The sequence below is a fragment of the Vespa velutina genome, chromosome 2 (assembly GCF_912470025.1).
Source record: "Vespa velutina chromosome 2, iVesVel2.1, whole genome shotgun sequence".
NCBI lineage: Eukaryota > Metazoa > Arthropoda > Insecta > Hymenoptera > Vespidae > Vespa > Vespa velutina.
In genome coordinates, this window is record NC_062189.1 from 162859 (window position 1) to 174011 (window position 11153).

General features: G+C 37.7%; 1 protein-coding gene across 10 annotated transcripts; it reads left to right on the forward strand.

Moving 5' to 3' along the window:
• Positions 1-6249: 6249 nt before the first annotated feature.
• Positions 6250-11153, forward strand: LOC124947061 (elongation of very long chain fatty acids protein AAEL008004-like). 10 transcript variants are annotated; one of them, XM_047488688.1, is made up of 5 exons: positions 7580-7742; positions 9284-9388; positions 9497-9748; positions 9814-10057; positions 10139-11153. In XM_047488688.1, exons 3-5 carry the CDS (start codon positions 9497-9499, stop codon positions 10651-10653), a joined length of 1011 nt encoding a protein of 336 aa, XP_047344644.1. In that variant the 5' UTR covers positions 7580-7742; positions 9284-9388; the 3' UTR covers positions 10654-11153. The 10 variants fall into 10 exon arrangements, with proteins under 10 accessions (XP_047344636.1, XP_047344642.1, XP_047344639.1 ...); XM_047488687.1 differs by having other exon boundaries at positions 9284-9341; XM_047488678.1 differs by lacking the exon at positions 7580-7742 and adding an exon at positions 7909-8091 and having other exon boundaries at positions 9284-9406.

Sequence of the window (11153 nt, forward strand, 5' to 3'; positions counted from 1 at the left end):
TATCCGTTTCTTCGACTTTATTACATTTCGTTATTATTTTACAAAACATAATGGATTACTTTAAGCGTTTTCTCCCCCTCGTATTCGTAGCGATCAGAGCTGCCAACTTCCGAGCTGCAATTCACACTAAATCGACAACGTTATAGTTATTTTTATTCTTGATGAATTAGTAAGCAAAGGAAAGTCCGTATAATCGCGTTGAATTGTTCAGATTTTTGAAAAAGTGATTTTTCAAGGAGCCTTCGCCAAATCTGTGATACCGTTTACAGGATAGTGCATTTACGTTAAGGAGAAACGAATTGGCTCATTACGAGCACCTCCCGAACCAATTCGCTGCATCGCGCCATCTGGTAATTATCTTCGATAATATAAAACAAATAAAAGGTAATTTCTTGTGCGTCATACTTTCCTTTTTCAAAAATTCACTTTTCGTTGCAATATTTGACTAATGATAGACAGATAGACGTTTACATACATCTACCGACTAATGATAGAATAAAAAGCATACTTTATTGATTATTTTCAAAGTTTATTAATAATTATTATTGATTAATTAATCTTTAATATATAAATATTGACATATTTCACGTGAAAAATATATGGAGTTTACTTTTCTTTTTATTCGAGTGGTTGCCTGAATTTTAATGAAATTTTTGCTCTCTAGGAGAAACAAATACGTATATTTTATACGTGCAATAAGATACTTATAAAAAGAAAGAAGATTTCGTAAGATTATCGTCATTCGACTTCTTAGCTATATTCTACGTATATTGTAGGTAAGTCCGCATAATGCGCATGTATGGTCTATGCACGCCGCATACCCCCCCCCCCCCCCCCACACACACACACACACACATATATATATATATACATATACATATGTATACATAGTGAATATTTACAAAGAGACACACACATCGGTATTAAATTGATTCTAAAAAGCGACGAAATTTATTACGAAGGTTCCAAATCTTTGAATTTACTGTGCGTGTGAAATAGCCGCTTGATGAATAATCTTGATGTTTTTATTTAAAAATTCTTGAAATGTTTAAGTCATGATCGGCCTTATTTTTTATTTTTTTTTAAGCCGAATAATAAACCATTGGAGAATAATTTCCACCCAAGTTAATATACGGACAGAGGTCGGTAATATTTCATTATGACCACGTGTGGCTTTTATCGCAATCCCGCATTTAAAAATCTATCTAATTTTCTTCGCGGCCCATAATAACTCATAAATGACATTTTTCTTCCTTTTATCGGCATTTACCTATATAGATTCGTCGAATAATTTCATCGTAGTCAGAGAGAGAGAGAGAGAGAGAGGGAGGATCGTTTCCATCGACTATGGCTCGACCAAGGCTTGTCTTCTCTCAAGGTCGTTCCATGGTGCATATTAGGAGCATTGGCACCGTACCATGCTATCTTTGGTTGCGAATTATTTCCGGTTACATCCTATTTTCCAAGGTTTCGTATCGTTAGTAATACGAGGATATATTAGATAGGCAAGAGTCTCTCTCGATAGCGAGCGATATTGTAAAATCGCGTACGGTTTCTTTACTTTTTCCTCATCTTTGCTCGAAAGAAATGATCAATTAATCGTTATTCCCTTTGATACATATGAATCAATAACGAATGAAATATCTGATAAACTTTATCCCGTAAAGGGTTTATAGACGTACCTATTTTTTGTCATTTCTTTTGTCATTTTATATCTCAGCCAATTATTTCTTATTTGCTTTTTCAGTCGTAATCAGAATGCCTGTCCCGTTAATCGAAATGATTTTCTTTATAAATATGTCATATGCATGCATGGCGTATATAAAAAAGCGCGCAAATAGAATAGAAGGAGAAAAGTTGTGCGCGAGTTGGTAGCGAACTTTCATTTATAACAATTAATATTCGCATAGTAGTTAATATTTTGCATAGGAAGTATGTTTGCTATGAGCTAACCAATGAGTAAAATGATGAATAAGTAAATATGCTATATGGGAGCTTCAGGGAGCATCCCCCTCTAATTACCTATGTAATAAATTGTATATACCTAATTAATGCATACGAGACAACAATAAATATCCAGACAATGAGATTTGCCTAGAAAAATAAAGAAGTGAAAAAACGCGTCAAAGAAAAGGACTCGTACGATTTCAAAGCTCTTTGATCGTTAGAATAGGAATACGTCTTGTAAAGAGGAATCTATGATGACGAATGACCATAGGAATTCCGGAACATTCCTCTCGTGTACGTGCTATGTACGAAGTCGATTAGAAAAGGTGTCACAGTCCAAACGACTGTTCCATACTTACTTGCGCGGCATATCTTTTTATAAACAAGTATACTTATATAGGTAGTTTTGCTAAAAAAAAACTACCAACGGTATCGTCTTGAAAAAATTCTCTTTTCTTTATCCTCTTTTTATATGATTCTTATTATACGATCGAGCCGTCTGTTTCTTTGAAATATTGAATTGTAAATATCGACGATGATTTGCATTGTGCTGTCCAGCGAAAATACATTTATAATACATTTTATCTTTCTCTCTCTCTCTCTCTCTCTCTCTCTCTCTCTCTCTCTCTCGCTGTTGATTATAAGAGAGAGAGAGAGAGAGAGAGAGAGAGAGAGAGAGAGAGAGAGAGACGAAAGTGTAAGTAACAGAAAGAATAAGAACGGTAACGAAAGATACGACGACAGACATTTTATTAAATCGCTCCTTCTAAGGGTTCTTAAAGGCATGCACGAGAGAGAGAGAGAGAGAGAGAGAAGGACAGAAAGGCGAGACGCAATCCAGACGAAAGTGACGTTCATCGTCCTATTACGCTTTCGCGACAATTAGAAAGAATGCGACGCGAAGCAAATCTTTCCTTTGCCGTTCCTAATCTCTATAATCATTATTTGAAAGTTGGCGGGTTCTTAGTCTCGCAAGATTGTAGGTTAATAACACGCATTATACGGAGTAAACATTCATCTCTGGACGATGAATTTAACGAAGAAGCTCTCGATATGAAAGAAAAAGCTATATAATCGGACAATGAAAAATTGAATTTCACGCTTGAGATAAGAATTTCCAAATAGACCAACATAGATAATTGACAATGATACGTTTGATCGCGAGATATAATATTTACACCGCTTAATCATTATAAAAATACTTCCTTCTTCTTCTTCCTCTCGCTTATTAACGAAAGAATCGTTTGCACGGTTCTTTTACGAACTTTTTCCGAATAAGAACTCGATAGATATGTTGTTTCATTTATTTATCCAAAAGATATATGTCAGTAATCTATCTTACTGGTAATGCGATTGGTATTGCGATTAATTGAAAAGCTTTCTTTAGGCCTTCGCAAGCACGACATAATCAATATTTACACCATCAACAGATCGATTTGACTTGCAAAAAAAGTATCGAAAGAGAGAATAAGTTATGCAACAAATCAAATTTAATTTTCATCCTATATGAGCGTTTACCAACTAAGGTGAAAGATCAATGATGTATACATATACGTCGTATACGTATCGAACAAAAAATATTTTTGGACACTTTTGAACGCAACGACCTCGATGATTGTCGCTTTTTATTTTTTTTTTTTTTTTTTCTCTCAAAGCGAAGGATCGAACAAGTTTTATTTACATACACGTAATATATATAAAACGATTAGGAAAGAATCAATTTTTGCGGAAGAGAATATTGAACGATCGTCAAGAAGACAATAAATTTGTGCATAAAAATCTTGAATATTAAGAACATTCTAAAGTCTATAGTAGAAAAACTGAAGACAAATATTATATGGTCGTGATGAACATATTCGTATATCTTGGAAAGGAAATATATTTTACAATGATCATCGATATCGAATAAAAATTTGTTCTTTTTATAAGAAGAAAATATCCATATCTAGAAGTATTGTCGTTAATAATGATAATTTTATATGATAATATTATGCTATGCGGCGCATGTAAATACCCCATCGATAATTTTGGCCCGTAACGAATTTTAATAGAACCGCAAACTATAATCGCTCAGTGCTCTCCGGGTCAATTATCGACTCCGTAGAATGGCACGGCCAAGGACGATCGCCAACTCTCGATTATGTGAAATTTGACGTCAACGGTTGCTCTTTTCCCTCTTACATAGATTTCCTTGCACATGTAGAAAATTCCAAAAGCCTTGTCTTTTGATCTATTAATATTCATTCGAATGTCTACATACGGGAAATAATTACTGCTATAAATCATTATGCTTATTATCTAGTTTAACATATGAAAAAAAGAAAGAAAAAGAAAAAGTAGATGGTATTGAGATAAATAACACCGAGAAGTTAATATCGATTGAGCAAAACCTATCTTGTAATGACTTATTAATTAAAGATTCAATCGATATAATTCACGAAGCGAAGGTCGCTTTCGCGAGTAAATGCTCCACAGATATGTCGTATAATAGATTAAAGAAAATAAAAAATAACGATCGATATTTTATTGGAACTTGCTTTACGTCTTTATTCAACGTACGCGATGTGATAAAAATCGCATCGATCTCCCTTACTCATCGTGAAGAGGGAGGGAGGAAGAGAGAGAGAGAGAGAGAGAGAGAGAGAGAGAGAGATCAGTTCTGCTCATAGGTGTTCTCGATCGTATCTGTAGATACGATCGAGCATAATTCCATCTTGCACCGTAGTTATGTAAACAAATTGGCGAGACTCTCTTGTAATATCCGGATTCTTGGACCGTTCTTTCTCTCTATGTCCTGCCTACCGTACCAAATACGCTTGTAACAACGTTACGAACGTAATTGGGATCGACGCGCAAGGATTATGTTTCGATCTAAGTAAAGTAAAAGCACATTAGTCGTCTCGCCTCTCGAGTAAAAATGGTCATATCGCGCATAACGCAGGACACATGTATACATACATACATACATACATACATACATGCATATATATATATATATATATATATATATATATATATATACTTCGAAGAAATATACGATAGGCGACAAAGTTTTTTTAATGGAAAACGAATTCCCTCTGTTTCGTAATTGGAATCGGCTCGATGGCCATCAGCACGGCATGTCGTAAATTCAATGGATCGAGTACGAAAGGTTAGTAGAATGGATGGAAGTCGTTCCAATGGCGCACTTGTGAATGAACGATCGCGCCTACGATGGAACGCAAACGGAATAAAGTATCTTGTAAAGTTACTTTTCTTTCATGATGAAAATCCTTTCATGAAACGTCGAATCGGTGAAATTGAAATTAAAAGGATGTACGCTATTTCCGGACAATCTTGATATTAGCGAGATAGGATATAAGGAAAAACAAATCGTTGAAATTTGAATTTCTCAAAGTACAATATAATTTCCCTATAGCCTCGCGAGCCATATCTATTGTACGTACTTAACGTTATATGGGACGATCGTTGGTGGATCGAGAAGTAATTGAATTTATTGAAAGTCTAATTAAAAGTTTCGCCCCTATCGAAATTTCATTCGAAAGCAAACTGGATAGAAGGACATCGCGAATCCTTTCTTACAAATAACTATTACTATTATCACTTTCTTACTTGAGAGCCGGAAACCGATCGCAGAAAGGAAAAATAATCCCTCGTATATGTCGCACGCTTGATTAACAATATATTCATTACGTAATAATAGATAATTACGTTATATGTATAAGACATACTGATTCGTTAAAACGAGAAAATGTACATTGTGGAGGGGTCTAAATAACGATCGTATAATACTTACCCTTAAAAATATATTGTCGTAATAATGAATATCATGCAATATTCATGAATAATCATGAATATCAAATATTATTCGAATTTTCTTTCTCTCTTCTTCGACGATAACACGATTGATCAATAGTTAAGAATTGAATTTCAATCGAAAGACAAGAGTTACGAATTATCGTATAATTCAAATTTATTTGACGGTCAAAGCATGTTATATTCGTAAAACAGTGCTACGTCATTGCTACGATTTTTTTCTCCCCCTTTATCTCCCCCTCGCCCCCACGTCATTGAAAAAGAAGTGACATATCTCGTCGTCGTCGTCGTCGTCGTCGTCGTCATTGTTCGTCGAAGTAACCTTCTTTTGCCATTGCTTCGCAATGATCTTTCGTATTGATCGTTCAGATATTAAAATTCAACGATCTAAAATCCCCGAGCGAGCCCTGGAAGGGTCTGGAGTATTAGTATCCACCGAAACAGGTTCTGCCTTCTTCGGATGTGTTTCTCGACCGCGTCGCTCGCGAGCAAAGAGACCGGTGGCCAAAAAGAAAGAAAGAAAAAAGAAAAAGAAAAAAAAAAAAAAAAAATAAAACGAAAAAGAAAAAAGTAAGCGGTTAATGGTTCGCCAATACCAAGGCTATCGCGCTCCGCGTATTACCGTAATCGTAAAACATGCAAAAAGACTCGAGCGAAAGAGACGGACGAAGAGGAGGAAGAGGAAAGTGGCAATGGTGGCAAAGGTGGTGGAGCAGCAGGTCGAGCGTGCAAATAAACAGGTGTATTTCTATAGCCTTTAAAGAGATATAAGGCATTGCTCGAAGCTACGAGACTTCAGTTTGCTCAAACGTGCTCGCACGGATAGAAAGTTGCCAAATCGGGTGCAACACGCCGTCCTTACGTGGCCTTTAACCTCTTCCTATTTCTCCTTTCTTTCTTTTATATCATTTATTTCGTACGAACTCCTTCGTATTTCTTTCGTTTTTTTTTTATTCGACGATCAAAATCCTCGATAATCGACCGTCGGCAAAGTTGGTCTTAGGGTGTAGTAGCAAAAATATCTTGAACTATCAGAACTGATTCGCGCGTCAAGCATAACGGCCCAACGGATTCCAAGAGTGACACGTTACTCAAAAACGTGAGCATTCTTTTATTTTCTTACCTTATCTCTTCCTATTCGAACGTTCTCGTTATACGTGACAGAATCCAGGATCGTTATAATATCGATCGGGAAAATATTGGCCGAACGAGATCTCTTTTATCGTATAGCAATAGCGAGGATTAAACTTGGACGTTGAAGGTCGATAAAAGAGTTTGGCAATAGCTTCGTCCACTTCTTTAAACGAGTTTACGAGGAAAGTAAATAGAAATGGAGGGAGTTTAAGCGGAGAGCGTGAACGATCTAGCGCGTCGAAGATTTTGTAGTTTCTTCATTTTTTCTTTTCTTTTTCTCTTTTTTTTTTGTTCCAAGAAAAAACGAATCGAGCTTAAAAGAACAATGTTGCGGGACGTTCGTCGAGTAATGATATTTTCGCTATATAATTATAATTATAATGACGAACGTGCGACGTGTCGAATGCTTAATTCTTAGGATCTCATCCTGTTAGATAAACGCATACCTCGATACGCATATCTTGCGGTATACCTCGAAGTATCCTTGATCGAGCATCAAGATACTTTCAAATAGGTAGGGGCTATCGAAGAATAACGTTCTCGATTAATTTGACCGTAATGTAAGTTTTGAAGCTTGAAAAATGAAATAACGAGATTAGAAGGATAAAATGAGACGACGTTCGAAGGGGAACGGAAAAGTAAGTGCACGTGCTGAGTGCGGTAGGAGATAAAATGTAGGTGTTTAGTCACACTCGAAGTTTCGATCCGATCGCACGTTTCTCTTTATCTCGCGATTTGATATTTTCTTCGTATCGTGCAAGTTGTTGTGTATTTTCGACTAAACTCGGAAGGATCTCTTTCGATTGGTAGTACGAGGACATACGAATTTTGCAACGCTTCTGAGCGTAGGTGTTTGCCTAACGAATAATAATATATATATATATATATATATATATATATATATATATATTCGGCGTTGGAACGCGCTTGTCCCTCTCTCTCTCTCTCTCTCTCTCTCTCTCTCTGTCTGTCTGTCTCCCTCTATAAATTTATCAACCGATCTCACGTTTACTACGCTAGGTATCTCTGTGCGTGCTCTTCGTTAAACGTTTTCTTTCTTATTCTCGATCCTTCTACCAAATGTAAATCTTCGACCTGATGGAATTTCGTTTTCAACGATATATACGTTTTACTCTTAGTCGTGATAAGGAAAATCTCTATCTCGGTCTTGCGCACGCGCGCAAACAAACTTTCGTAAGTACGTATCCGCGATGACATAAGCGACGAAGCATGTAAAATCGCTAATTCGTGATAAAATCATTGAATTCATTGCGTTAACGAGCGATGTCCGAGAAATACGCGGATTATCGAACATTTTGTTTGCGTTGAAAGAATCATCAATCCTTGAAGGCGAAGAAAGAAAATGAGAAAGAAAAGGAGAGCGTATTTTATGAACGGGATTAAGGTAGAGAGATATAGTTGTACCGAGCCGGTGGATAGAACTCGGCTATGTGTTTTACGTGCGATCGGTACTTTATTGTCTCGTTGATGGAAATGTGGTGTATACGAGCGAGACGCCTGACTAGACAACAAATAGACGTTTAAATAGAAAGAAAGGTCGTTATCGATGCTATTGGGAAAGAAACGACAAAGAGCCGGCTGTGTTCTCTCTCATCGCAGAGAGAGAACACAGCCGGATCTTTGTAATCGAGCAAGCAGGTATTTACTGCTTGCTCGTATTTTTGAGATCTGCCCATTGGCTCTCTAAGAGAGGAAGGACTCGGGCGAAGGTCACCGGAGAAGCGATTACAGCCGAAAAGATAGAGACGCGCCAAGGGGGAAAACTCGTTTGGCAGGACCGGTTGAGATCTTGAAGAATTATTGGGATTCTTATATTCGTCCGCGTTCTTGAATTCCCCGCACGTTTGAACGCGCCGACATTTCCTTGTCTCACGAAGCTATATCTATCCGATTAGACGAGTATAGGAGAAATGGCAACTCGATCGAAAGAATGAAAATAATGTGTGAAAGAAGGGAAATTTGCGCTCAAATCGAAACCCAAGAGTCTTCTTTCGGCCGTTAAATCGGCTTTTTGCCGATGATCGTCCACGTCGTGTATTAGACGGCTATGCGGATATCTTTAGGGATATAATACTTTAAACTTCCTCTCTTTTCGAGACAGTAATAACTTTTATCCTTTTCATGATTAATATATATATATATATATATATATATATATATATATATATATATATATATATATTATATTTTCCGAATCAAATGAAGAAAATTAGAAAGAATAAGATCGATCTTTTCACTTTCAACGAAAGGAATTCGTTCGTGTAGGATCCTGATCTTAACCCTTAGGGCAACCGGTCGCGACATTATTTTCCTTCTATCACGGAGCTCGTATAGTTGACGCTCTATAGTCGCTCGTTCTTTCTAGAAAATCCAAATCTTCGGGTCCGATCGCGCGGTGAAAGGTGCGGAACGCGGACTATACGGTACGACCTTTCGTTCGTATCATACATTGGAGGAGTCAACTAAACCCGTGAGATTCCCATATTCGGTTTGCCTCACGAAAATTCGTTCGTTAGGGGAGAACTCGAGTGAGCCGGTTTAATACGAACGTCCTTAACTATAGTTTTTGTTTTTTCAGATGGCACAGATAATACGAACGATTTACGATGGTTATCGGGACTTGATGGACAATAAGAGCGACCCAAGGGTCAAAGATTGGGCGATGATGAGCGATCCCTTTCCTACGCTCTTCGTTTGTTTATTTTACGCTTACTTCGTCAAGGTACTCGGGCCAAGGATTATGGAAAATCGCAAGCCTTTCGACCTTAGAAACTTCATGATACTTTATAATCTCTTCCAAGTGATCTTTTCCTCTTGGTTGTTTTACGAGGTATGCCATGGAAAAATATTCTGACGTATCGAATCGGAATTTATAGATTCGTATCGTTTCTCTAGTGTTTGGCGTCCGGCTGGTGGGGAGTCTACTCGTTCAGATGCCAACCGATAGATTACTCGGACGATCCAATGGCAATGAGAATGGCTCGTGGCTGTTGGTGGTACTACTTTTCCAAGTTCATCGAGTTCATGGACACGATCTTCTTTGTTCTGCGAAAGAAAAATAACCACATTTCAACGTTGCACGTGATTCACCACGGATGCATGCCAATGTCGGTCTGGTTCGGCGTCAAGTTCACACCAGGTACGAATTAAATGGGCGTTGCAAGTACAAATCCATAATTTCTTTTTTTCTCTTTTTTCTTTTCTTCTTCCTTTCTTTCAGGCGGTCACAGTTCCTTCTTCGGCTTCTTAAACACGTTCGTACACATTATTATGTACTCTTATTATCTCCTCGCTGCTCTCGGACCAAAGATCCAACCGTACCTATGGTGGAAAAAATATTTGACGAGCCTGCAAATGATTCAATTTGTTCTCGTCATGATTCACGCCTTCCAATTGCTCTTCATCGATTGCAATTACCCGAAAGCTTTCGTATGGTGGATCGGCATGCACGCGATCATGTTTTACTTCTTGTTCCGTGACTTTTACGTCGGGACTTACAAGAAGAAGAAAAACGTGATAAGGAAAAGGCAAGAGGAAAGTGGGAAAGAGGAAGAAGAAGAAGAAGAAGAAGAAGAGGCGAGAAGGAAGAAAGAAGAAAAGTACGAACGCGAAAATCGTCTTAAGGAGAACGATCTTATTTATGCGAATCAATACAGAATGGCGACCGGGTACATTTCGGACGAGGGCCTAAGAAATCGCGTTTTTATCGACAACCGAGGATTGTCCGACGAATGAGAACGCGATAAGGATCAACTATTATAATCGAGACTCGCGTCGACGCGGAATCCTTTTCGAAACGGCAGCGCAAATATTAGACTTTCTTCATCGCGGTGCGTGTGTGCGTGCATCCCAACGGATAAGAGAGAGAGAGAGAGAGAGAGAGAGATGCGCTGTCCCCTCACGAAGGGCCGACGGGAACAGCGCATTTCCATAAAAGACTATATTTCCTCCCCCGAATATCCCCGAAACATCGAGGGAAATTGAAAAGCTCGAAAGAGATATCGTAGAGTTCTTTCTTTTTTCATTTTTCGAACCAAAACGATGTTCGGCTCGATACATTCATCTGTGATAATAATCATTGCCTCGTGCTAATCCATACTTTTTCATATCGGATCTGATGCGACGCAATGAGGTGACGCACGGCAATCGGCATGTGTTACAATGGAGGAAAGAAGAAGAAGTAAAGAAAAATAAAAAGAATAAAGGGGATAAAATAAAATGAATGTCGAGAAATA

Bases quoted from the DNA above. Each gene is read 5' to 3' on its own strand.
- LOC124947061 (XM_047488678.1), top strand. From the start codon at position 7,996: ATGGAATTTCGTTTTCAACGATATATACGTTTTACTCTTAGTCGTGAT. The intron at 9,407-9,496 runs GTTTGCCTCACG...TTGTTTTTTCAG, and splicing joins CCGTGAGATTCCCATATTCG to ATGGCACAGATAATACGAAC. The intron at 9,749-9,813 runs GTATGCCATGGA...TCGTTTCTCTAG, and splicing joins CCTCTTGGTTGTTTTACGAG to TGTTTGGCGTCCGGCTGGTG.